General features: G+C 44.8%; 1 protein-coding gene across 1 annotated transcript in view; it reads right to left on the bottom strand.

Annotated features, from left to right (window-relative positions):
• LOC113428913 (major facilitator superfamily domain-containing protein 8-like) overlaps positions 1 to 27,345 on the bottom strand; it is a 34,245-nt gene extending 6,900 nt beyond the window's left edge. The window contains exons 1-8 of the mRNA XM_087965432.1: positions 26,870 to 27,345; positions 17,357 to 17,542; positions 14,486 to 14,548; positions 13,274 to 13,393; positions 11,260 to 11,339; positions 9,414 to 9,732; positions 6,528 to 6,601; positions 3,695 to 3,778 (exon numbers count right to left, since the gene is read on the bottom strand). Coding sequence (XP_087821558.1) covers positions 3,695 to 3,778; positions 6,528 to 6,601; positions 9,414 to 9,732; positions 11,260 to 11,339; positions 13,274 to 13,393; positions 14,486 to 14,548; positions 17,357 to 17,542; positions 26,870 to 26,945 — 1,002 coding nt within the window. The 5' untranslated portion in view covers positions 26,946 to 27,345. The remainder of the gene's footprint in view (positions 1 to 3,694; positions 3,779 to 6,527; positions 6,602 to 9,413; positions 9,733 to 11,259; positions 11,340 to 13,273; positions 13,394 to 14,485; positions 14,549 to 17,356; positions 17,543 to 26,869) is intronic.
• Between the last annotated feature and the right edge of the window lie 518 nt (positions 27,346 to 27,863).

Here is a 27,863-nt window from a genome sequence, read left to right on the forward strand (position 1 = left end):
CTCCTTTTTGCATCCTTTTTTTTCCCAATGATTCTATGCCATGGTTTATTTAATGCTAGTTTGACTCTTGCCCTGAAACAAGTCGTCCCATGGCGAATTGGCCGTGGTTAATTGGCCACAGTGAATTGTCATAGCCCCCTCATAGCATGCTTCCAGACTGTCAATCAAAGAGATCAGGAATTACTCCAGAATCTCTCTGCAGTCAAAGGGAGGAGCTTGGCTCTGAATGGCTCTCCTTGTCCACTAGCCAAAGAACTCTAGTTAGTTACATGGTGGGGTTCTGTGTGTATGACACAGCTTGTCATGCAAACCCATCCCACCAGGTTAATTTATTTTACTCATCAAATTTGAACCCCTCCCTCCCTCCTTCCCTCCCTCACCCCCCCTCACCCTCCCCATTCAATTTATGTGGAAATGGATTAAGCAGACAGAATAAAAATTTAGACTAATTCAGTGAACAGCTTAACCACATTGTGTGAACACAGTGTTGTGGTTCGCCAGCAGCAGGTGCGGACGGCTGAGGTCTCTGACAGCGAGGAGGAGGCTGGTGAGGACTCGGACAAGGGTCCTGTGTGTGATGCAGGGATGGGGCCAGAACTATCGGAGAGTGGGGTGCTGCCTTCGGAGCTTGGGGACCCTGACAGCAGTGATGCAGAGGACTCCAGGGAGCTTGTGCCCAGTGTGCGTATGCGCAGGGCCGCTCAAGGGAAAGAGCAGCTGCAGCAGCAAGGGTGACTTGGAAGTGAGGCTGGAAGGTGATGCTCCATTCCATAAGGCATAAGGGATAAAAGCCAGCCCTCGGGGATGGGTTCTTTGCAGGAAGCAAAGAAATTCTTTATACTCAGAATCTTCGTTGAAGCCCTGCTTACTCCGGTTTGTTTTTTCAAAATTCTGGCTTTGGATATTTATCTGCAATTAGTCTTTTGTTCTTGGCAGCCTTTCGCAACCTTGAAAGGGCTTGCTCTTATCTGGGATAATTAGTTTTAAATGACTCTTGGCTGTGAATGCACAGAATTCACAGCATCGTATTAAAAGAGGTTTGCTTTTATACACCGTTTGTGTTTGTTTAATTTGAACACGGCTTGGGTCAGAACACACAGCCTTAATCATGAGAAGGACATTGAAATTTAATTGGTGGCCAAGGCCTTCATTTTTGAACCATCAACTGGAGGAAGGGAAGGAGAGATAAATAAAACAAATTACTATTTATACCACAGACTCACAGCCGCACTTTCTTGAAAGGTTTGCCAGGTTTCTATCTTATTTAAGAACCTGCCAAACCTGTTAACCAGAGGCAGGGAGGAGCAAAATTAGCATCACCCGTTAGCTACATTGAAAATGTCTCTTCCCAAATTGTTTTTAGTTCTTAGTAACTGCCGTCCATCGACAGCCAAAATCTGGTTTCATTTATTAGACTTGTTTGCCAGCCATCTTGCCTAGAGGAGGCTCTTTTAAGAGGGAGAGAAAGAGGAAAGGATTATGCATGGTCGTGGAGACTCGGTCCTGTCTTTTTGCCACAATGGCATGTGGCAAAAACCCTGGGAGAATGGGCAAAGAGAGACAGCCAGATAAGCAGCAGCATAGCTCAAAGATGGATGCAGGAAGTGTTGTGGTTAGCTGGCAGCAGGTGAGGATGGCTGAGGAGAGTGAGGACTCAGATGAGGGGCCAGGACCATCAGGGAGTGGATTGCTGCCTTCAGAGATTGTGGGGGCTGGCAGCAGCGATGAGGAGGTTCCCGAGGAGCCTGGGCCAAGTGCACGTGCACGCAGGATTGCTCGCAGGAAAGAGCAGCTGCAACAGCACGGGCGACTTGGGAGTAAGGATGCAAGTAATGGCCCCTCCTTCAAGAAGATAAAAGCCAGCTGTGAATCGGACGTTCTTTGCAGGAAGCAAAGACATTTTGAAACTCCAGCCTCATGGACATTACAGTATCTTAGTTGGTATTTGAAGACTCTCGTGTTGTAAAATATTTCTAGATAACCTTATCTGATATTCTTGGCAGCCTCGCAGAGTTTTGGCGAGGCTCATGCTTATCAAAGTTAATTAATTCGCAGCAGCCTTTTAACCGGGGATTCATAAGAATCATTAAAAATGTTTCTGTTCCTTTTGGTTCATGTTTGTTTTATTGGAAAAGGGTTCGGGTCAGAACAGGAAGTCCTCGACTTATAACCACAACTGAGCCCAACATTTATCTCGCTAAGCGAGGAGGTGGTTAAGTGAGTTTCGTTCCGTTTTGTAACCTTTCTTGCCACAGCTATTAAATGAATCAGTGCAGTTGTTAAATTAGAAAGTGTCCATGGAGATTCTCAATTATCCAGCTCATGGTTGTCCCAAAGGTGCTTTTCCAGAAGGCAACTGAACTTTCTTTTGTTTTGATCTTGAAGACGTTTCGCTTCTCATCCAAGAAGCTTCTTCAGTTCTGACTCCAGTTCTGAAGGAGGTTTTCGGATGACAAGCGAAACATCTTCGGAAGAAAAACAAAGCAAGCCCAGCTGCCTTTTGAAAAAGCACCTTTGGGACACGGTTGTTAAGCGGATCTGGCTTCCCCACTGACTTTCCTTGTCGGAAGGTCGCAAAAGGTGATCACATGGCCCCGGGACGGTGCAAACCGTCATAAATATGAACCAGCTGTCAAGCCCTTGAATTTTGATTACGGGATCACGAGGATGCTGCAACGGTCGTAAGTGTGCAAAACGGTCATAAGTCACTATTTTCAGTGCCATTGTAATTTGGAAGAGTCACTGAGTGAATGGCTGTAAGTCAAGGGCTACCTGAAATGGGCAAGGACAAGAGGGTCAGAAGAGGCCCTCCCTAATTCCTTGGGCTGTACAAGAGATTGCGGGGGGAGAACTGTACTTCCATACTTGCAAGACTCTATCAATGCAGCTGTGGAATAAAGTAGAATTACGTTGCTCATCCAGTCGTGATTCCTTCCTGCTTTACCTGGTCAGGCCGACACTCTAACTTATTAAAATGGCATAGTGAGCAAAATCTCCTATAACAGGGGTCGCCAACCTTTTGGACCTCAGGGACCACCAACCCCATTAATTTTAAATCCCGCGGACCAGAGACCCTGGTAAAATCCCCCCAAAAAGTCTGCAGGAAAATTCCCCACCCTGTTTTCCTACCGATCGACCATTCTTTATTTGGAATTGCAGGATACCATCTCCAGCTCCATTCTTAGGGGGGGGGGGAGAGACTTTTGGCTTCGTGCAAGGAAAGCAGCAAGAGCTGCAGAAGTCCTTCTTTCTCTCCCGCAAACTCCGCCAGAATGGCGCAGCCTCTTGGAGCAGGATGCCTTGCAGGGTCCCAAAGACTCATTTCTGACAGAGTTTGGGGGAGAGAAAGAAAGACTTTTGCTGCTTTCCTTGCATGCAGCCAAAAGCAGAAGAGGAAAGAAGCAGACAGAAGCAGCCCGGTTGCCAGATGAGGCATGTGGGGCGAGTGGGGCAAGTTCCCCCCCTCCACCCTTTCCCTCCTCCCCTCACTATCTCGCGTTGTTTGCTATGCAAGCAATGCAAGCCTTGTGTTCCCATGCAGCCTGGATTAATTGCTTTGGGGGGTGACATTTCTCTGCGGACCACCGAAATTTTCTCGCGGACCACCAGTGGTCCCCCGGCCCACTGGTTGGTGACCACTGTCCTATTAACACACACCCTGCTCAGTTACAGTGTCACCCCTTTTCACCCTTACCTCCACGCCACACAGGAAATACATGATGCTGTTCTCCAGTTCTCCAAAGTTCAAATACTTCTGGGTAATTGGAGTCACCATAGTCTGTAGAGGAAAATCAATACAAGTTTCACGTTGTTTACCTACTCTTGCAATGACCTTCAAATACTACAAGCAGCAACTTTCAATACATTAAACTCCTGGTTTTGATTCTCGACATTTCAACTTCTGAGTCTTCCAACTGAGGATGTCATGCCCTTGTTGGAATCTGATTCCAAGGGGGAGGTCGAATAGCTGACAGGGAGTGGGAGTGTGGCTCCGGTGGCTGTGGAGGAAACTGGGGAAGGGCACAGTCCGGCTGGGCATTCAGAGGAAGACCCAGGCCCACCCCCTCTTCATCCTCGGGCATGCAGGGAGGAACAGATAAGAGAGCAACATGGGTTACAGGGGAGAAAGAGGCCCTGATTCCCTTCATTAGCTGCAGCTGGGAAAACAGGATATAAAGGGCGTTTGCGCATAGCACTTTGCTGGAAGCAAAGCGTGCGTTATCTTTGTTTGTCAAGTCTTATCTGGGTTCTGGCGTTCTCCTAACTGTGTGTGTTTCATTATCTTTTGAGTTCTGCAATTCCTTATCCTGCCTTGTCTTGTTAATTGCTGCAGCATGGTTTGTGTTGGTTTTTATTTATAATCTATATGTACTGTGAGGTCGGACTGAATTTCTTCCCTTTAAAAACTGTTCTTGGGAGAGGTTTTTCTCCAGCCGATGATCACTGGACATTGGGGGCCAAGTTGGAGGAATTAAAGGGACTTTACCTACTTTTGTGACTTTGTTGCTTTTGTGCCACGCCCCGGATTATCACAGAGGATGAGGGAATTTAGAGGTTAGAGAAGTATGATCTATATCAGCGGTGTCCAACCTTGGCAACTTTAAAACCTGTGGACTTCAACTCCCAGAATTCCCCAGCCAGCCATGCTTGGCTGTTTTATGACTTGTGGACTTCAACTCCCAGAATTCCCCAGCCAGCCATGCTGGATAGGGAATTTTGGGAATTGAAGTCCACAAGTCTGAAAGGTGCCAAGATTGGACATCCCTAGTGTATACTGATTGATAGCACTTAGACATACATACCGCTTCACAGCCCTCTCTAAGCGGTTTACAGAGTCAGCATATTGCCCCCCAGCAATTTTAGGTTCTCATTTTACCCACCTTGGAAGGAGGGAAGGCTGAGTCAACCTTGAGCCTGGTGCCTTGTAGGCAGCCAGCAGTCAGCAGAAGTAGCCTGCAATACTGCACTCTAACCACTGCGCCACTGAGGCTCGTTGATACATACGATGCACACAAAAATGAGGAGGCTTTGACCACACAGTTGCAACCACCACTGTGATTATTTTTGAAAGAAGTCCCACCCCTTATCCCTTGAGTTTGTATCATTTGAAACGTTGATCAATGAAAGTTGTGGGTGGGAGAGTTTCCTTGGGTTCACACAACCAGCTAGGCTAAAAATGGGACTGGATAGTTTGTGGTTGCTTAGTGTGCTGTGAAAAAAAATAACCAGTGTCTTAAGGATGGGTTGAAGTTGAACCAGGCCAGCGCATTAAGCTAGAACGCACTGATTTGGGGTTCAATCTAAGCCATTTGTACAGGGCTGCTGTTCTGAGGGGGAAAAAAAGAAGAAGGAATAAATTGTAAAGATTGGAAAGGAGATTCTAGATCAGGAGATTCTAGATCTTGGCAACTTTCAGATGTGTGGGCTTCAATTCGCAGAATTCCTGGCTGGCTGAGGAATTCTGGGAATTGAAGTCCACACGTCTGAAAGTTGCCAAGATCAGCTAGTCCAGCGTTTTTCAAACTTGGCAGCTTCAGAACAGATGTGGACTTCCAGAATTCCCCGCCTTAACAGTTGCCAAGTTTGAAGCACACGAATCTAGTTCCAACCCCCTGCTTAATGCAGGAATGCTTAAATAATTTTTTTTTCCGTGAACACAAAAAATCACGCTTTAGTCAACCTAGCTGAAGGGTGCGTAGTGTGCTGAGTGAAGCCAGACAATGTATCCCACCATAGCTTGTTCCCTTTCATCCTGGAAGACAGTCCCAATGTTTTCTCTTCCCCGGTCCGTCCAGATCTAAACAAGAGGTACTAGTGTTCTAAACAAGAGGGACTTGCATATTCTTGCTTCACAAATGCAACAGTAGAAGCAGAATGAAGGACATGCAGAAAAGCCCAAGATAAGTGTCAGGGATTTGCGCAGCCGATGCCCAAATGGAGTCAGTGAGGTTGACGCGAACTTGTACTTTTTATATAAATAAAGATATTTTACAACTATATGCACAGCAAACTAGATAGCCAGGCAAAACAGGAACATCGTGAGGTAAATCAACACGGCAGGAACATCGTGAGGTGAATTACAGAGCACACACGGGGGGGAGAAAAACTCCTCTTCCACACCCACAGCAACCAATTGCAGCACAGATTACCTCATAGAGAAGCCAACAATCAAAAATCCAGAGTCATGGTGGCTCAGTGGTTAGAATGCAGTATTGCAGGCTAACTCTACTCACTGTCAGGAGTTCGATGCTGACCGGCTCAAGGTTGGGTCAGCCTTCCACCTTTCTGAGTTCAGTAAAATGAGGACCCGTGGTTGAGGGCAACATGCTGACTCTGTAAACCACTTAGAGGGGGCTGTAAGCGGTATATAAATCTAAGTGCTACTGCTATAACTGTGTGTTCTGGCTCACTGCACAACCCCGCCATTCCAGCTACTAAATTTAAATATCTTAACATTGAGCCTTCCACGTTCTGCTTTCAGAGCTCCCAAAGGAGCCCAGGGTTGATGCACAACTAGGCCTACCTACCTCCAATGCCGTTTGATTGAAGAGAGTAATGAACTGGGCGGTGAGGAGAACCACCACTTCCTCCCGCAAATATTCTGAAATGAAAACACAACCACCATCAAGTCTGGAAGAGCCTCGTTGAGGCTGAGGAGGCAGGAGGCCCTTTTTACTCTGGGGATGGAAAAAGAAACGAAGGGTTAATCATAAAACCATCCCTTCTGGGTCTTTCTTTGAGAGATCTACTTGGCAGCGTTCAAGGTTGGATTCCCACAACCCTCTGAATCAGGCTAACAAAAGACCCTGGTTATGAACTTTGTTAGAGAGTTCTCAAGTTTACTGCAATGTGCAAACTCTGTTTATCTGGTTAATATATAATGTGGATGCCAAATAAATTGATTCAGTAATTAAAATCATTGTAGGAGGAAAGCCATGTTAGTCTATGGTAGCCAAAACATTCTCCTACATTTGCACTGACTTTCAGTAGTTACATTGCTTTACATACTGTAAGCATACCATGTTTTCAATCTTGGTTAGCTATCTGGTTTCTATTACTGTATTTTACTGAATCCAACTTATCTGGTTCAATATAGAATTAAGGAGAAATTTCCTAATGGTGAGAACAATTAACCGGTGGAATGCCTCGCCTTCAGAAGTGGTGGGTGCCCCATCACTGGAGGGTTTCAAGAAGAGACTGGGGCAGACACTGGTCTGAAATGGTATAGACTCTCCCACTTGTGCAGGGAGTTGGACTAGATGACCTCCAAGGCCCCTTTCTGTGTTATTCTATGTTCTATACATTCATAGGAAAATAAAGCATTGCAGAATTCAACACAGTGGCTATGTGGAAGGCCACTGCTACTGCAAGGATTTGCTGATGTATTTTTCCTTCACATTAAGACAAGTCTAGACGTTTAGAGGTCATTCTGAGCCAGCCTGCTTGTTTCTCTCTCTTGCTTACTGAGAAAAGGAGAAGAAAATGGAGGGAAATCTTCACCCAGCTTCACATAGCTTTCCCCACTGTGAAAATCTCATCAGCCTTTCGAGTTTGGCACCCCTGGTATAGAGTCTCCAGCTTGAGCAGGGGTTGGACTAGAAGACCTCCAAGGTCCCTTCCAAGCTCTGTTATTCTGAAGAGGCTGGCTTGTCCTTAGGTGGCCGAGCTTCACCAAGGCCAGCTTCTGAGTCACTCCCATCTCAAAAGTAATATATCTGACACCAAGGTCAAGTCTTGCAGTCTCCTGACTGGAGCAGGGCCAAAAAGTCACGGTGCCAGGTTTCGATCAAACCAGGGGATTGTTATTATTCATTGGGAACTTCTGAATGGAACATTAGCACTAGTTACTATAGAAACTGGTCATTTGGGGGGTATCTCTGCTGTCCTTTTTAAAGGACTCTTGGCAGCCTATAAGACATTTGGGTGCCATCTTGCTTGGCGATGTATGCTGTTCGTGTTATGCTTTTAACCCTGTTTGCTTGAGCTAATCATAAAACTTAAAATTCCTTTATTTCCTGAAGTGTTCGGTGTCTCTGGATCCAAAAGAATCCATTGCCTGGGCATCTGATCACTGCCCTGACACTGGGCAAAACATTCAGTAACCAGACCAGACTATTTCTGTGAATCAGTCTCTATCATAAAATCTAGTCCTGCCCCATTTGGAGATTTGAAAGTACTTTTTTTCGTGCGATGCTAAGCGTTAGAATTATTCTGTACTTTTAAGACAGCGACAAAGCAAATTTCAGGTTTCCTTAATTCTTTGGCATGTGCTTTTATAGAGGATAATAGGAGTTGGGTGATTATGCCACACAGAGGTATTTGCAAGGAGCTACTAAGGCTAGAGATATCACCAATGACACAGGAAATGCACAGGACCAAAATGGATGCCCTCTCTGATTGCTTAAAGGAGTAATACAGGTGCCTTATCCTCTAGAGTGGTGCAGTGGCCTAGAGACAGAGCTCTTGCCTCACAAGCTGGAGGCTGTGAGTTCGATCCTAGGTAGAAGTAGATATTTCTCTCTCTGAAAATGTATCTGCTGAATATAGCTCCACATTGGTGACAGGAAAGGCATCTGGCCAGTAAACACACATCTCCTTTCAGTTGCCCAGATTCCAACCCTCAAGGAAATATGGGGTCATTAAAAGATGATGATGATGATGGGTGCCCCTAACATTAAAATTAGACTAATTAGCCCAATCATAAAGAGAATTTTCAGAAACTTTTCTAGAATAGGTAGATTACTTTGGAAACGCCTCAGAACAAAAACAGGTCAAAAGTCCCTTTACTCCTACTCTGCGGGTCACACAAAAGGATTACAGGACCGGAGGCTAAACCACATGAGGAACGATGGAAGAAACTAGGAATGTCTATTGTAACAAAGAAAAGGATTAGGGGTGACAAGATAGCAGTGTTCCAGTACTTGAGGGGCTGCTACAAACAAGAGGGAGGTCAACCTATTATTCTCCAAACCACCTGAAGGCAGGACAAGAAGCAATGGTTGGAAACTTATCAAGGAGAGATACATGTTAGAACCAAGTAGAAATTTCTTGAAAGTGAGAAAAAATTAATCCATGGAACAGCTTGCCTTCAGAGGTTGTGGAGATTGGACCGTCTAGATCAGGGGTGTCCAACCTTGGCAACTTTAAGACTTGTGGACTTCAACTCCCAGAATTCCTCAGCCAGCAAAGCTGGCTGAGGAATTCTGGGAGTTGAAGTCCACAAGTCTTAAAGTTGCCAAGGTTGGACACCCTGGTCTAGATATAGTCTCCTGCTTGAACAGGGAGTTGGACTAGAAGACCTCCAAGGTCCCTTCCAACCATTATTATATGTTCTAAAAAGGGATCACACGCAGCCCACAACCTGGGCAACGATATGACATCACCTGTTCCTGCCACAATGAAGATCACCTCACCTTTCACAGAGCTAAATTGATGGAAGGCGTTCTTGTCTTCTCCAGCCGATTCTTCGTCTGCCAAGTGTCCATTGGGCACATACCGGCAGTCATCGCCAAGGGAAGGTTGTGGAGGTCCCACCGGGGTGCTGCCATAGCAGCTCCCTTCCGTGGCCGCTCCTTGGCGGCCCTCGTGGCCTATCAGTGGCTTCCGCTCGTCTTCCAAGGCGTCCCACTGCGCCGTTGATACGCTCCTGGCCGTGTGAGTCGGTGGCTGTATGTCGTAGTACATCACCATCACAATAATTTGAAGCAGAATCCACACCAGGCACATGAAGAGCTGTCGATAGGAGTCAGAGAGGAGGAACAGAAGAATAAAAAGCGCTTTTTGCATAACACAGAACTGAGCGCCGGGGAATAAAAGCCCCGGAATAACCAGAAATCTTTTTATTCCATTTCATCTAAGGACAAAGGGTATCCGATGCTGAAATTTTAAGACCGCACTGAAGGATTATTCACCAGCAGCATTTATACAACAAATGGCATTAAGTAAATATTTGATTGACCTAAAGCTAGACGGAGGTCTCCAGGAACCCAAGTGGAGGGGGGCTTGCTTCTGAGCAGGCTTGCACTGAATTATGGTAGGAATCTAAAACCTTGCTCTTAAAAAGGGCTCTCAACGTGCATGCTTTTGAGCAGGTTTTTAATGGGGGTTATTTAAAATTCGGGTTTGAACTCATTTCAACGTTACTGCAATTGTTCTTACAGTAAAGTGAGAGAAGAAATATACTTGGAAGAATGTGAACTACTGCAGTTTGATCTAGTGCAGGGGTCCCCAAACCCCCAGGCTGTGAACTGACACCGGGCCGCGGTATGCAAGCCACCGGGGTGCGTAAAAGCAGCAAAGCCCCTTTCCGGGAATCGAGCAGGATGGGAAACCACGCCCACCCTGGACCGTGGAAAAACCTTTCTCTACAGAACCTGTCCTTGATGCCCCAAAGGTTGGGGGTGCCCACTGATTTAGTGGTTAAGACTTTGAGCCCACCAAAGAGACGGTGAGTTCTAATTCCACCTTAGGCATGAAAACCAGCTGGGTGACTTTGAGCCAATCACTAGGAGACCGTGAGTTTTAATCTCACTTTAGGCATGAAAGCCACGTTGGGTGACTTTGGGCCAGTCACTCTCTCCCAGCCCAACCCACCTCACAGGGCTGTTCTTGTGGGGAAAATAGGAGGAGGAGGATGTGTTGGATAAATTCTCCACTTTGGCTTATTTGTAAACATAATAAAGGGGGAATATAAATAAATAAATAAACCGATGAGATTATACAATGTATTGTATAATTGTCTCGTCAGTACAGGTATTCCTCGACTTACAATTACAATGGACACCGCCAGAATTTCTGTTGTTAAGACAAGCAGCTGTTAAGTGATTACTGCCTGATTTTATGACTTCAAAAATGTTGAACTAGTTTTGTACTTAATCTTGTTAATATTTTAACATTCAAAGGAGCCATGGTGGTGCAGCGGTTAGAATGCAGTACTGCTGGCTACTTCGGCTGACTGCCAGATGCCTGCAATCTGGCAGTTCAAATCTCACCAGGCTCAAGGTTGACTCAGCCTTCCATCCTTCCGAGGTGGGTAAAATGAGGACCCAGTTTGTTGGGGGGGGCAATATGCTGACTCTGTAAACCTCTTAGAGAGGGCTGTAAAGCACTGTGAAGCAGTATGTAAGTCTAAGTGCTATTGCTATTTGTGATATTAATTGTAAGCCAACCCAGAGTCGCTTTGTGGAGTGAGATGGGCAACACATATACATTTAATAAATAAATAGTGCTTCTAAAAAGAACAAATTCTTCGCGACTTACCCCGGGGGATGTAAACTTATTCACCACAAAAGGCCCCAGATGGAAATTGCAGAGGCGCAGGAAAAGGTTACAGGCTGGTCCTAGAAGCAAATATGACAAAACAGGTATATGAAGAGGGCATACAGGTTACCTGCCAAGACATCAGCATCTTCTGCAGTGACCTTCCTTCAACCTCCAAGCCACCCAGAGTCACTGTTTCGTAATTTAATAAATAAAACAAATTTATTCAAACCCTTCCTTTCCCCATAAGATGGCAGCTACAAGAAAAAGACTCTTCTTAGTGGTGGCACCACAGCCACAGGTATGAAAGTTAACTAGTCCTAGTATTATAACTTAGGAAAGGACATTTAGGACCCTCAACTCCAGAATTGGAAGGGACCTTGGAGGTCTTCTAGTCCAACCCCCCGCTTAGGCAGGAAACCCTATATCATTTCAGGCAAATGGTTATCCAATCTCTTCTTAAAGACTTCCAGTGTTGGAGCATTTACAACTTCTGGAGGCAAGTCGTTCCACTGGTTATTTGTTCTAACCGTTAGGAAAGTTCTCCTTAATTCTAAGTTGCTTCTCTCCTTGATTAGTTTCCATCCATTGCTTCTTGTCCTGCCCTCAGTTGCTTTGGAGAATAGCTTGACTCCCTCTTCTTTGGGGCAGCCCCTGAGATATTGGAAGACTGCTATCATGTCACCCCTAGTCCTTCTTTTCATTAAACTAGACATACCCAATTCCTGCAACAGTTCTTCGTATGTTTTAGCCTCCAGTTCCCTAATCATCTTTGTTGCTCTTCTCTGCACTCTTTCTAGAGTCTCAACATCTTTTTTACATCATGGTGATCAAAACTGGATGCAGTTGTGGTCTTACCAAGGCATTATAAAGTGGTATTCCAGATGGGCTCTTACCAAGGCATTATAAAGTGGTATTAACACTTCACATGATCTTGGGGTTTAAACCATTAGGAGTTTATTCAACATCTAGATAGCTACAGGTTCCTCAACTTGTTCTAGAACTTCCAAGCAATTTAGAGTATATAAATAAATAGTTCCAGTTGCTATTTTCACTGCTCTCTTCAAAATTAAAAAAAAAATGTTTGTTTTCATCGAAACAGCAGCTGCTCAGCACATCTGCTTGTTTAAAAACTGCTCTGAAGTTCCAACGTTAGAGAAGTTTATCTTCTAAAACTGGCCTTTTTCATGCCAATTTTAATTTCATCCACAAACTGCCTTGGCTGAATAAAATCCAGGGCTGGTAAAGGGCCTACATAACCCATCTTCTATATTTTATTTTTATTTTCTCCTTCCAGAAATCCTCCCAGAGAATGTAAAGAAGGCCAATGACAAAATACAGGTTGTCCTGGACTTATAACAACTATCAACACCAAAATTGCTGCTTGGTGCCTTTTAAGTGAAACATTTGTTAAGTGAGTTTTGCCCCCTTTTTATGATCTTTCTTGCCACAGTTATTCAATGGATCATTGCAGTGGTTACATTAGTAACATGGTTGTTAGCAATAGCATTAGACTTATATACCGCTTCACAGTGCTTTACAGCCCCTCTCTAAGTGGTTTACAGAGTCAGCATATTACCCCCAACAATTTTAGGTTCTCATTTTACCCACCTTGGAAGGACTGAAGGTTGAGTCAACCTTGAGACTGATGGGATTCGAACTGCCAAATTGTAGGCAGCCAGCAGTCAGCAGAAGTAGCCTGCAATACTGCATTCTAACCACTGCGCCACCACGGCTGTTAAATGGCTTGTCCAAAAGGCAATCACATGACCCCAGCACCCTGCAACCGTCATAAATATGAGTCAGTTGCCAAGTGTCTGAATTTTGATCACATGACCATGGGGATGCTTCAACGGACACAAGTGTGAACACCGGCCCTAAGTCACTTTCTCCAGTGCCGTTGTAACTTTGAATGGTCACTAAATGAAATGTTACAAGTCTACCTGTACTGCAATGCAAACTTCCAGTGCTGACACAGAATGTGGGAAGGATCTGTCAAAAGCGGAGTCCTTACCAATAAGCAGCCCAACCTGGCGGCATGCCATGACGGCCGCAAAGACCTTGGACCTCTCCTGCGAAGTGGTAGAGCGGGTGAGGTAGCCAAAGATGGAGGCCCCTGCTCCAGTTCCCACACCTGTCGTGGAGATCCAGAAAAAGTCCATTGGAAAAGGAAAGGATGGTAAATTTAAGCACGTCTTCACTCATCCACCCACCCAAAGCATGTTATCCAATTTAGCCCTCCCTGTCTGACACCTAAGATTGAAAATCAGGCTTGTCATAAGCTACATCTTTTCTATCCGGCTCTACGGAGTGGAGAGTTAGTCACTTGAAGAGACTAGAAGCATTTGAAATGTGGATTTATAGACAGCTGTTACGTATAAGTTGGGTTGACAAAATCAGAAATGAGGAGGTGACAAGCTGCCTGGGAAAGCCAAGGGAAATCACCAAAACCATTAAAAAGCAAAAGTTAGAATATTTTGGAGATGTGGTATGACACCCGGAAAAATATGGCATACTTCACTTAATCCTCCAGGTAAAGATTGAATGCAAATGAAGTCCAGGCAGAAGAAAAACATCATGGCTTCAAAATCTAAGGGACCAGTTTGGACAAAACTCAGTAGCACTTTTTCGTGCTGCTCTTGATAAAAATAGGATTGCCAACACGATCGCCAACGTCCGATGATGGATATGCCACAAGAAGAAGTCTTGACACCTTCAAGATTTGTCCAGCTAATATCTGGTTGGCTGGGCAAGATATTTTCTTCCGATGCCGTTCTCTTTGTTAAATTTAGAACCAGGGCAACAAAACCCAGTGTAATACATTTATAAGAATTCAAAACCAGCAAAAATCTACAAATCCAAAAATATAATTGAAGTCCTGTGTTTGTGCAATCCTCTTAACTTGTCACTCAGGCATTTTGTTTTTATTTTATTTTAATTTGAATTTGCACAATATACATGGAAATAAAGACTAACCAAATAAGCTAGCTTGGCCCAACAAGCCAAGTTGCAAAACAACTTAGCACATTAATGTTTTTTTGGCTAGGCCTTTTATCTAAAAGATTTAGTAAGCTGTGTGGAAAGAGGAGGAAAGAAGAGAAGCAAAAGGGCTGATAGAGTTGGAGAAACTTAAGGTCCCAAATTAAGGAAAAAGTGAAGAAAGTTCTCTTATTTGTACCTCAAAGCTCAATTAGTTGAGTTGGGTTGAGTTGTCTCCTGTCCTTACCTGCTACTAGTCGGCTGCTGAGAAGCATCCATTTGGAGCCACCAACAAAGTACATGAAGTTTCCTGAAAACAAAGACAACAGAGTAGAAAGAGGAGAAGCAAGATGGCTTGGTGGAGCTCAGACAGCCCTACATCACAGGACTAGAACCCACCTGGAATGAGGCGGCCCATGATGCCACCAAGGTTGATGGCACCCAGTGCTAAATCGTTTATGGACAGCATGATGCTGGTTGTGGTTTTGTGCAGCAGAACAGCTCCCTAAACAATGATCAGGGGAACAAGTGGATTATGGGTACATTTAGGACAGGTTTAGATGTCCGAAACCTGGAAGGAGTGACTGACTCTCTATGGGAATAAATTTACTGAGGATAAGATGGAAAAATGGATCAGTGGAACAATCTATCTATGGAAACTGTGGGTTCTCCATTTCTGGGAGCTTCCAAAAAGAGATGCACAGTCACCTCTCAGGGACGGTTTTGCTGGCATTCCTGCACATTGCAGAAGGATGGATTAGATGAACCTTGCAACGCCACAGTTCTGTGATTCTGGGATTAAATGCCTGGCCACAGAGGAAAGCGTCTATAGCCGAACTGTGAAATATACAGTATGTGCACGGGGAATTGTTTCCATGGATTCAACACTTCTGTTATTTTTATAGTTTACTGCACAGTCAGCCACATGTTCAGACTGGATTTGGCATTTTTGTCCACCAATCAAGCCCTTCCCAAAGACTTGGATAGGCAGATGGGGGGTGTTTGGTGATAATAAAGAGCCGTAGTGGCGCACTGGTTAGGAGGCAGTATTGCAGGCTAATTCTGCTGACTGCCAGCAGTTCAATGCTCACCAGGCTCAAGGATGACTCAGCCTTTCATCCTTCGGAAGTCAGTAAAATGAAGAGCCAGATTGTTGGGAGTCTAAGTGCTTTTGCTACTATTATTAAAGGTACTGCCACAGGACGAAAGCTGTTCCAAGCAAAGCTGCCTTTTGCAATTCACCGGTGGAAATTTTGCCAATCGTGTTCAAGCGGTGCTCTGGATGTTTTGGGATTGCACCTGGCACCTATTGCTATTATACTACAGTACCTTGCCTTTCTCTTGTCACCGTGGTTTTATTTCTACTGAAGCAAAATATAAAAAAAATGAAGTTAGTACCAATAGTATCCAGTCAAATGCCTTTTTGAAGTCAACAAAAATGACTACCATTGGTTTCTGGAATTCTAAACTCTGCTGGATGATATTTCTTAAGGTCAGAATCAGGTGGTTACAAGAGCATCCTTTCCTGAATCCTGCTTGTTCTTCACCCAGGAATGCATCTATTTAATGCTGCAGTCTCCCGAGCAGCCCAAGGCATAGAAGTCTTCCAGGGACTAATAACGTCATGCTGTTCCAGTTGTTAGAACCACTGGGGTTCCCTGTCTTTGATACTTTAATGATTGCCCCCTGCCTCCACTCTCCCGTCACATATTCCTGGGGCCAACAGCTGAATAAAATAGTGAGCTCTTGCACCAAAATGTCTCCACTATGTTTTAGCAGTTCTGCAGAGAACTGCTCTAAACCAGCTGCTTGGCCATTTTTTTTTAATCAACCGTGTTGTGTCCTAACTTTCAGTTAATTGTAATTGGTTCCATATTGACCTCAAGTTCTCTAGTTGTGTTAGGTTGGTAAAATTGTATGTTGTTAATGGGCTAGGTTGGTTTGACACCTCACTAAAACATTCGACCCAACGTTTGGCTTGTTCTTCATTACTAATCAGCATGTTCCCATATTTATCTTCAATTGGTACGTTGGCACTGGTTCTCGTTCTAGTTGTCAGCTACTTTTCGTTCCAACCCTCCCTTTTGTCTTCTTTGCAGGTAACGTTTAACTCTACGTTCCAAGGTTTTATATAATCTCATTGCTTCTGTCTTCTCCTCGGGTGTTTTGGCTTGATCTAATTGGCTTTTTTTCCATTCATCAATTGTTGTCCATTTTCTGTCTAGGTTCCTCTTCTTTGGCCAATTGTACATTCTGCTGTCTCAACTTTGATTTCTTCGAAGAGTTTCCAATGAACCTCAGGATCTTCAATATCAACAAAAAATAAGATTTAAAAAAAAAAACACTTTACGGCCAAAGCTTAGGTGGATGATGTCATAATATGAAAAGGTAAAAGTTTCCCGTGTACAGTTGTGTCTGACTTCAGGAGGTGGGGCCCATCTCTATTATTTAGCTGAGGAAGTCAGCATTGCCCAAAGGTATTTTCAGGGCCAATGTGGGCAGCATGGAATACTATTGTCTGCCCACCGAAGTGGTACCTATTTATCTACTTGCACTTAACAGAATGCAGGCTTGTAACAGAATAACAATAGTTGGAAGGGTGTCAGGTCCCACATAGATCCCTATGGGGACACTGCCATTTTGGTGATGAGGAGGCCTGGGTGCATTCTTTAGTTTATAGCCTTTTTCCTGATGCCTGTACTTTGATTTCCTTTCATGGGAATGTAAAGGGCCATCTGTTTTGTCTCAGCTCCGGAGCCTCCAGCAAGAGACGCCTGAGAACAGTTTCTTATCACTTTCTTAGCCGGCGATTCTCAAAACAACCTCACCCAGTGGATTGGCTTATTCAACACCGGACTGAGAGGAGGCGTTTCTAACTGCCTTAACTTAACTGAATTGCACGGGGAATCCTCAGATCCTGCTTCCCGTGTCTTGCTTTCTCCTTCCTTCAATAAAAGGCTCCTTTTGAAATGCTAATTGTTTCAAGAGTTCTACTTTCCTGAGCGGAGAGGAGAGGCAGGCCCTTACAAAGGGACCTTGGAGGTCTGAAGGAACAGAAGGTGGCAAATTATCTTGAGAGGGCGACCTGTGTCAACCTCCCCCAGCAGGGTCTACTCACCTGCTATCTGAAACAAGTTGGCAAACATGATGCTCCCCTTGGTTCGATGGGTGCGGTCGGACCAGTATCCAAAGAAGGGACCTGTGATTAATCCAGCAAAGCTAAAGGCAGAGAGAGCCAGGCCCAAGTAGTACGGTTCAGCATTGAGCTTTTGCAGATAGGCCCAAATGGTTGGCAGGATCACCGCTGGACGGGGAAAAAGGAGGAAGAAGAGAGAGACAAAAGTTAAGAAACGTGTCTAAAGAGGCGTGCATCAGAAGACGCCCTCTTATAGCCAAAATTACAGAAGAGCTCGGACTTTCGGCCGCAGTTCAAGCCCAAAATTTCCGTGGCAAAGCGAAACAGTTGTTAAGCGAGTTTGGCCCCATTTTACGACCTTTCTTTCCACAGTTGTTAAGTGGATCACTGCAGTTATTAAATTAGTAACACCGTTGGTAAATGAATCTGGCTTCCCCATTGTCCTTGATGGTCAGGTCGCAAAAGGGGATCACCATCAGAGGTGGGTATTCAGCAGGTTCTGACCAGTTCTGGAGAACCGGTAGCAGAAATCTTGAGTAGTTCGGAGAACCGGCAAATACCCCTTCTGACTGGCCCCACCAACCCCATCTATTCTCTGCCTCCCGAGTCCCAGCTGATAGGCTGGGTTTTCCTTTGGTTGCCCTGCACAGGAGAACAGAGCTGGAAAGCAGGTTAGTGGGGTAGGGAAGGAATGGAGATTTTGCAGTAACCTTCCCCCAGGAGTGGGGAGGGAATGGAGATTTTGCAGTATCCTTCCCCCGCCAAGCCTGCCAAGCCACGCCCACAGAACCAGTAGCAAAAAAAAAAATTGAATCCCACCACTGGATCACGTGAGCCCCCAGGACATAGCAACTGTCGTAAGTACGTGCCAGTTGCCAAGAGTCTGGATTTTGATCACGTGACCATGGGAATGCTGCAAAGGTCATTAAGTGTGGAAAACAGTCATGGGTCACTAAAGAAATGGTTGCAAGTTGAGGATGACCTCTCTCGCCTTGAATGAAGGCCAACAGCAGATCCCTACCAAGCATACTGTCGGTTTCTAGTCTTATGCCCTAGCCATTTCCTTTCTCGTTTTGAAAACTCTCGTGTTTTCTTTTCTGGCTTGGATGGCAAGTTCCACTTTGCTAAATGCAGGTTTCGGATTGCAACACTTTTGATCTGAGCCACACAGCTGCTGTGGTTAGCCACGGTTCTCCATAGGCTCTGAACCAAGCCAGGCAAATCCTTTGAAGCTCTGTGGGCTGGGATTATACAAAAAGGCCAAGCCCAAACCAGAAACAACAAACCCACATTACAGCTTAACGCCAATGTCTTAAGCGGGGTCTTATCTTGCCTGTTTTCCCTTTTCAAAAAAAAAAAAACACCCTCATTTCAATTGCCAGTAATGTGGTTGTATGGAAACCACAGCTAAGGGGAAGGGAACCCTAGAAACAAAACTGAGGATTTATACATCTCCTGGGGAAGTATTTTGATTTAGCACGTGCTTATATTTTTATCTGGTATGCGCTTATATTTAAGTGCAGTACAAGATGTGTTCTCCCCACAAAGACCACCCTGCACATTAGGTTGGACTAAGACATAGGTAGTCCTCCACTTACAACCACGCGTTTACTTACTGTTTTAAGATTTAAAATCACAGCGTCGCTAAAAACTGTGACTTATGGTGGTTTTTCACACTTATGACCACGGCCGCTTCCCCAGGATCACGGGATCCAAATTCAGACGTGTGTATTTATGATGGTTGTGGTGTCATCATGGGACAGATCTTCCGCGACCTCCTGATGAGCCAAGTCAATGGGGAAGCTATTAACAGCTGCAGTGAGTTAACAACTATTGTGGCAAGATAAGTGGTAAAAAATGGGGGCAGGACTCACTTGGACAATTGTCTTGTTTTGTGATGGAAACTTTGGGCTCAACTGTGGTCGTAAGACGAGGACTACCGTGTTTCTCCAAAAACAAGACCCACCCAGGGGTGGTCTTCAAAAAAGTTCTCTGCCCGGTTGCTGGGTGGGCGTGGCCTAGTCGGCCTCCTGCACCACGATGGAGGAGCGTTTTTGCCCTCCCCGGGCTCCGGAGGCTTTCCTTGAGCCTCCAGGTGGGCCAAAATGGCCTCCCCGGGTTCCGGAGGCTCTCCGGAAGCCTAAAACGGACCCATTTCCAGCCTTCCCGAACTTCCAGGAGGCCTGTTTTTGACCCTCCCCAATCCTCTGCACGCACCCTGCACTTACCTGCATCCAAAACAGGCCATGTGGGGATTCCTGGGAGAGGAGGGGACAGGTGGGCGGGCCAGCCAGGAGTGGGATTTGGGGGTTCTCCAAACTGCACAGAATCTTAGTTAGGGGCTCTCCTGAACCCTTGCGAACCCCCAGCAGCCCACCCTGGACCCACCCCAATAAGTCCAACCTAATTTTTTTTTGGGGGGGGGTGGGCCTAATATTATTCCTTATCCCGAAAATAAGCCCGGGGGGATGGGTGGGGCCAGCACGATGGGCCGCGGCCAGCTGCTTTTGCTTTTTTCCTCTTTTTGGGAGGCTCTCGCGGGAGCCTTTTTGGTGAACGGGAGGAAAATGGGGAGGGGGAGTTTCTGCCTGTCATCCATTCCTCAAGCTCAGCAACAGACTGAAGGGAAGGATGGCAGGCAGGAAAATTCCCCCCTTTCCTCCCGCTCACCAAAAAAGAGCCTCCATTCCGAACGCTGAAGGTTTGGAATGGAGGCGATGGTGCGTCCACGGCACGTCCAGCTCACCACGTCTGGCCTGCTGCACCTCAAAAAAAGTAAGACCGCCTCGAAAAATCAGCCCAAGTGCTTATTTTCAAGTCTAAAAGAAAACAAGACTCGGGCTTATTTTCTGAGAAACACGGTACCTGTATGATTGGCTCACTGTCGCCCAATAATCTTCCGCGACTAAGGGAGAACTAGAATCTGGGTCTCCACGTACCTTATTACATCATGCTGGATCTTGCACAGAAGAGGAGGGACTTTTCCTACCTGCATCTTTTTAGAGCAGGGCTGTCAAACTTGTGACCCACACGCCAGATGTGTCATGGGCTGGCCATGCCCATGACCAGTTTAGTGAGTGGGGAAAAGTCACGATATGTCACGTGACAACGCTGTGACGATGCTAGTTTAACAGCCCTGTTTGAGAGGGTCGTTTAGTAATGCTCCTGGTTCGTGTAATTTGCAACTTTTTTCCTCTGGAAATCCATTGCTACCCCCACGCCATTCCAAGGGTGTTTCCTGTAACAGTGGTCACCAACCAGTGGGCTGAGGACCACTGATGATCTGCGAGAAAATTTTGGTGGTCCGCAGAGAAATGTCACCCCCAAAGCACCCCCAAATCAATTAATCCAGGCTGCGCGGGAACACAACGCTGTGCCCCCCACATGGCCCGTGGGAAGACAAGGTTTGTGATTTGAATGGGGGTGGATTTGTTGGAGTCCTGACTTTCAGCACAGCCCTCTGGCCACCAAGCCAGACTAACTCAAGCTACACTTAACCCAGACTGTTTCTATTCCAGTAAGATTTACACCAGGATCAAATGCAGTTTGTTGTTTTGTTTTTTATCACAGGCTGTGGAGGGATGTGCCCCAAATTAACATCCTTCAAATAAGCATCCAAAGATTCAGAAATTGGCTGGAAAAACCTCAAGGTCAGCTGATAAGTGAAAGACACTTTAATTTATTAAATCCTACCTTTTCTGAGAGCAAAATCTACCAAATTTACAAAGGAGGTCTCCCTAATTCTATGCTTACAAAAACAATCCTAGTTAGATGTGCAACCAACTCTTCATGGTCAAATCTAATACTTAACATCTGTACTGGCTGTTGGAAGAGCAAGCCTCAGAACGCTGGGCAACAAACTTACTTTAAATTTAACAAACCTTGTTTAAATTAAGAGTCACTGACTGAGATAAGGAGCTATAGAAACTGAACAAACAAACAAAGGTGTATTCATCCACATCACTGAAACCATGGTTTAATTAATAAACTACAACTGGTTGGGTACACATGGTTCACTGTCCCATAACTCTTGTTTATGTCCGCCAGGTGAATCAGTCAGGAAATATGACTAGCTAATACTATTTTATTATAACGCCAAGTTAACCGAATCTTGCAAATTTGTTTGAAGGTATAAATCTCCCATAACCATTTTTGAGCACCAGAACAATTAGGGGCGGTTCCTAAGTTTCTTCCTCCAACTGTTGAGTCACTGAGGGCACCTACCTCTCTTATCTAATTGTTTCCTAGGCAGCATTTATTTCTTTCATTCCTCAAGATCATTTCCACATCCCATTACAGTTTATGAGACAGGATGCCCCTGAGTTCACACCATGATTGATTTGCCAAAAAAATCTTATTTCATTCTTTGACAAAGTGACTAAATGAGCGGACCAGTGAAATACAGTATATTTCAGTAAGGCATCTGACAAAGTAGACCACAAACTACTCTTTGGTAAGCTAAAAAAAAAAAAAAAAAGATGGGATAGACAGCATCACCACCAGATGGATTTGTAACTGGCTGACAAACTGTACTCAACCAGTAGTCCTTAATGGTACTACATCTACATGGAGGGGAGTAAGCAGTGGGCACAAGATTCCGTTTTAGGCCCAGTACTCTTCAATATCTTCATAAACGATCTAGTTGAGGGAGTAGAAAAGGAACTCATCAAAACTGCAGATGACACTTGTTAAGCCTGAATTCCCCAACGAGTGTTAAGGAAAACAAACTAAACAGAATGTGTAGCGTAGTCAGATAGGCAGACGGGTAAATGTGTGAGATAAGTTTGTATTTTAGTTAACACGCAGTAAAAAAATACAGATACGCTTGTGCTATCAAAAATATAGTTTATTCCATTAGGAATTATAGCATAGTCAAAATAAATGGTCCATTAGTCATGTATCATTTCAGTCAGTCCAGTCGGGGATACTCAATTTGCAAAATCCGTGTTGAATAGCCAATGTCAGTTCACTTACAATAAATTAGTCCGTATTATCTCTTCTCTCCGTTGAGAAATCAACACTCTTTCTCTCCTCCGTTCCAGTAAGGAAAAACGCAGTCATCAATCCATCCAGTAATTAGGGATCATTAAGCCAGAGAGAGAGAGAGCTGCAATTGACTTGCTTCTTTTATGGTGCTTTTACAACCACACCCTTAATTACATTCTTGTAGTTAAAGTTACACACACTTTAACCAACAAACCATGATAACTTATTTATTATTTTTTACCCAAACCAGTTAGGGTAAACAATGTTATCCCTAACAACACTAATCTGTCAGGAATAGGCAACACTCCAGAAGACAGGCTCAAGATCCAGATGGATCTCAACAGACTTGAACACTGGGCCCTATCTAACAAAACGAAATTCAGTGTAGATAAAAGTAAGGTTTTACACTTGGGTAAGAAAAACCAACAGTGTCGGTAGGTATAGACCAAGTGAAACCTGCCTTAATGCCAATGAGAGGGATCTTGGAGTCCTAGAGGAGAACCACTTAAACGTGGGCCAGCAGTGAGTGGCAACAGCCAAAGAAACCAATGCAGTTCTAGCTTGCGTTAACAAATCAAGATCACACAAACTATTCGTACTGCTTTTATAAAGCCTTCGTAAGACCACACTTACAATACTGCATCCAACTTTGGTCACCATATTATAAAAAAGATGTTGAGGCTAAAAGATATGAAAAGAATTGCAGGAATTGGGTAGGCCTGGTCACTAGTGAAAGGAAAGACTAGGAGCGACATGATAGCAGTGATCCAATATTTGAGGGCTGCCACAAAGAAGAGGGGGTCCACTTATTTTCAAAGCACCAGAAGGTAAGATAAACAATGGATGGAAACTAATCAAGGAGAGAGAAGCAACCAAGAACTAAGAAGAAACTTCCTAACAGTGAGGACAATTGACCAGTGGAACAGCTTGGTTCCAGAAGTTATGGGTGCTCCATCACTGGAGGCTTTCGAGAAAAGACTGGGCAGCCACTTGTCTGGAATAGTATAGGGTCTCCTCTTGAGCAGGGGTTTGGAATAGAAGACCTCCAAGGTCCCTTCCAATTCTGTTATTCTGTCTAGTATTCTGTTTTAGCAACCAGACAGATTATCTCCATGACAACATGGCCTTAACCTAGTCCTTTGGGTCTTCCAATGGTGTGCTCATCATAACAAATCAATTAACCTTGCTGTTGTTTATCCTCTTCTTTTCGTTCAGGTGCATACCTTATACCAGGGGTCCCCAAACTTGGCAACTTTAAGACTTATGGACTTCAACTCCCAGAATTCTCCACCCAGCATTGCTGGCTGGAGAATTCTGGGAGTTGAAGTCCACAAGTATTAAAGTTGCCAAGTTTGGAGACCTTTGCCTTACACTAAACCCAGGGTTTTCAAACCTGACAGCTTTAAGACTTGTGGACTTCAACTCCCAGAATTCCTCCTCCAGTCATGTTAGCTCAGGAATTCTGGGAGTTGAAGTCCACGAGTCTTAAAGTTTGAAGAAACTTCAAACTTTCCATGTTTGAAGACCCTTGCACTAAACCAAAACTAAGAAATCCACATGACAATTGAGCCTACTGGGCAAATCCAACCAGAAGTGCCGAGAACCAGGAAGTGGCCGAGCCAAAAAGTGAAGATAGAATAGAATAGAATAGAATAGAATAGAATAGAATAGAATAGAATAGAATAGAATAGAATAGAATAGAATAGAATTCTTTATTGGCCAAGTGTGGTTGGACACGCAAGGAATTTATCTTGATGCTTATGCTCTCAGTATACATAAAAGAAAAGAGACATTCGTCAAGAGTCAAGAATCATAAGGTACAACACTTAATGACAGTCATAGGGCACAATAAGCAATCAAATCATACGAAGAAACAGTCAATATAAATCGTAAGGTTACAAGCAACAAAGTTGCTTGCACAATACAGTCACAAGTGGGAGGGGATGTGTGATAAGGAGTGATGAGAAGATTAACAGTAATAGTAGTGCAGACTTTGCAAACCAGTTCCAGCAGTTCCGAGTAGATGTATGATGAGAACTGCAATCCAAGACAGAAGGCCTCAAATTAAGAAAGCCTTAGATACACCCAATCTATTCATACTTCCTCATGATTGCTCCAGAGTGGATGGGTAAAAATTAAGCTAGGGTGGGGATTTGTTGGTGGAGCTGCCCTACTACTTACCTTTGGACAGTTGTAGCCAGGCCTCGCACACCCCGACACCTGCCTTACCAGCCCAATTCTTCTGCAGCCGGCAAAGCTGGCAAGTTTTTCCTGAAGGCCTCTGTAGCTGGTAACAAAACTCCCAGATCCATCCAGAGCTCCATTATCTGCTGCAGAGGCCTTCAGGAAAGCCTTGCCAGCTGCAGAAGAAGTTCCTGAAGGCCCCTGACAGCAAAAAGGAGGCCGGGGGCGACGCGCGCAACTGAGGTTAGTCAGTGGATGACATCCCCCGAAAATAAGACCTGGTGCCTTTTTGGGTGGCAAAAAAAATATAAGACAGAGTCTTATTTTCGGGGAAACACAGTATTAGGTAGAGAAGAGAATAAGCACTATTTTCAAACTAGAATTGTGAAAGAGGATTTGAAACAAATGTAGGTGCGGACTAAGGATGTTAGGAAGTATAGACCAGAACATCAGAGGCTCAGGATTGAAATCCTTGGTATTTGTTCTCTGAGCTTGCTCCTTTGCTCGCAAACTTTTAATTACCCGATTAGATACCATCATCAGAACACCCAGGACACCACATGAATATGAAAACTCAGCATAATAATTAATTCCTTGGGAAAAGAGAGCCAGTTTGGTCTAGTGGCTAAGGCATTAGGCTAGAAACCAGGAATCGTGAGTTCTAGTCCTGCCTGAGGCATGAAAGCCGGCTGGGTGACTATAGGCCTTCTCTCTCAGCCCAACTCACCTCATAGTTTTTTTGGGAAGAAAATAGGAGGAGGAAGGGGCATTAAGTATATTTGCCGCCTTAGTTAAACATAATAATAAAGGCAGGATCAAAATGAATGTATAAAATATTCAGAACTCAGCTAGGAAAAGCAATTCAAAAAAGCTTGTTCGTTCACTTACAGCTCCAGATCTTTTAGCAATCTAGAACATGGATTACAGGTGGCACAAATTTACAATTTTAAGAATGCTGATTCTGCAAGCCAGGGTACACTGAGAGCTTCTGCCCTGGAGACCAATCCCTTGTGTGTCTAATCACACTTGGCCAAATAAAGTACAGGTAACCCTCGACTTACAACAGTTCATTTAGTGACCATTCAAAGTTACAACATTTTTCACACTTCACAACCACTGCAGCATCCTCAGGATCACATGATAAAAATTCAGATGCTTGGCAACTGATTCATATTAATGACGGTTGCAGTTTCCCAAGGTCATGTGATCCCCCTTTGTGGCCTTCTGACAAGCAAAGTCAACGGGGAAGCCAGACTTAACTTAACAACCGTGTTACTAACTTAACAATTGCAGGGATTCCCTTAACAATTATGGCAAGGAAGGTCGTAAAATGGGCCTAAATTCATTTAACAAATGTCTCGCTTAGCAACCTAAATTTTGGGCTCAACAGCAGATCATAAATCAAGGAGTACCTATATTCACATTCAATTTCAAATTAGTGTGGACTTCAACTCCCAGAATTGAAATCCACACATCTTAAAGTTGCTAAGCTTGAGCACCATTTCTCCAAGTGTTTGGTGAAGCTGAGTGTCCTTCCTTCCAGCGCCCCTCCGAAAATCTGGAGAAACAAAGCCACCACCACCACCCATAAAAAGGGGTAAAGATGCCTGAACTCTGACCCTGATTCCTATTTTATATTTCAATTCCATTTTGCCCAGAGCAATGCACAGGATCCTGGCACAAAGAAGACCAGAGGACAGGAAACAATGGATGGAAACTAATCAAGGAAAGAAGCAACCTGGAATTAAGGAGAAACTTCCTAACAGTGAGAAAAATTAACCAGTGGAACAGCTAGCCTCCAGAAATTGTGGGTGCTCCACCACTGGAGGGTTTTAACCAATCAGAATAGATATGGAAGGGTCCTTGGAGGTCTTCTAGTCCAACCCCCTATACTATTTTGGACAAGGGGCTGTCCTCTCTCTTCTTTAAAAAAAAAAAACGTTTTAAAAAATCCCAGCACCCATTACTTCTGGAGGCAAGCTGTTCCCCTGGTTAATTGTTCTCACTTTTAAGAAGCTTCTCCTTAATTCCAGGTTGCTTGTCTCCTTGATTAGTTTAAGAAAAAACTGGACACAACCACTTGTCTGAAACAGTATGAGGTTCTCCTGCTTGAGCAGGGGGTCAGAGTAGACGACCTCTAAGGCCCCTTCCAGCTCTATTCTGAATTTTAAAAGATGCCCTCCGGGTCGCCAACAGCCAGGCTAAAACCCTAGGAAAATCTGCACCCCGTGGTATCTCCACCCCATGGTATCCTCGCCCCCTCCCCACCCACCACCGACCCTTCTCCCCGGCGATCCACTTCCCGACCCCCCTGGTTAAACCTACCATACTCGATCCCTCCGGATAGGAAAAGCAGCCCGATGGTGAAGCCGGTCCGTTTTTTCTTCCGTTGGGAATCCATCCATGCGCTCCCCGGGTAACAGATGCGGAGCGAGGGGTCCCGGGAGGAGCTGCAGACGGTCCTCACTCGGCCGGGCGCTTATAGGTCAGTGGATCCAAGCATCCCCGCCCGGCCACCTCGCGACTCCTCCGGCTCGTTACGCGGTACGCACCTGGCTTGCCGGCACCTCCCTTCCGGCGGCTTTGGGTTGACCGGGAGCGGGGCTGGGAGCGGGCGGACCGCGGTGGAGCCCTGTCTGAGCTGCGGCTCTGCCTCCACCCCCCTCGAGACCCCTTTCGGCCGGCCCGCAGGTCCCGGGAGCCGGGGGCAAATGGAAGATACTAAGTTGGAGGAGGGGGGGGGAGGACGATCTTTCCCAGGATTGACGGCTTCCGTTTCTGTTGCTTCCCGAAAAGGAAAGAGCGGAAACAACCCAAGGGACGCGCAAGCACTTGGATTCCGAAAAGTTAGCTTAATTTCAAAATCTATTCCATACAGTGTGTGGTTTGCTGTATAAAATACGTTTTTGTATGAGTGTACTTGTGTATATGGATGTATATACAGTAGGTTTACACACACAAACACACACAAATACATTTTAAATGTGTGTGTGTGTGTGTGTATATATATATATATATATATATATATATATATATATATATAACACACACACACACACACACACACACACACACACACACACACACACACACACAGAGGCAGTAGCTCTTTTGAATTTTACTGTATAGTGCAGTGTTGGTGCACTGTTGTGCGTTTGGTTCAATGTGTGGAGTGTGAAGGATGTGTGTTTGTGTTTATTTTCATGGTCATGATGTGCACTGAAGATGGTATTTGATTTCGTCCTAGGAGGTGCAATGACAAAGTAAAGTAAACATATGTACATACATGTATATGTATATGTATATGTATATATATTGT

The sequence above is a fragment of the Notechis scutatus genome, chromosome 4 (genome assembly GCF_049901735.1).
Source record: "Notechis scutatus isolate UNSWTSFEM ecotype Mainland chromosome 4, rNotScu1.2, whole genome shotgun sequence".
In the NCBI taxonomy this organism is placed as follows: domain Eukaryota; kingdom Metazoa; phylum Chordata; class Lepidosauria; order Squamata; family Elapidae; genus Notechis; species Notechis scutatus.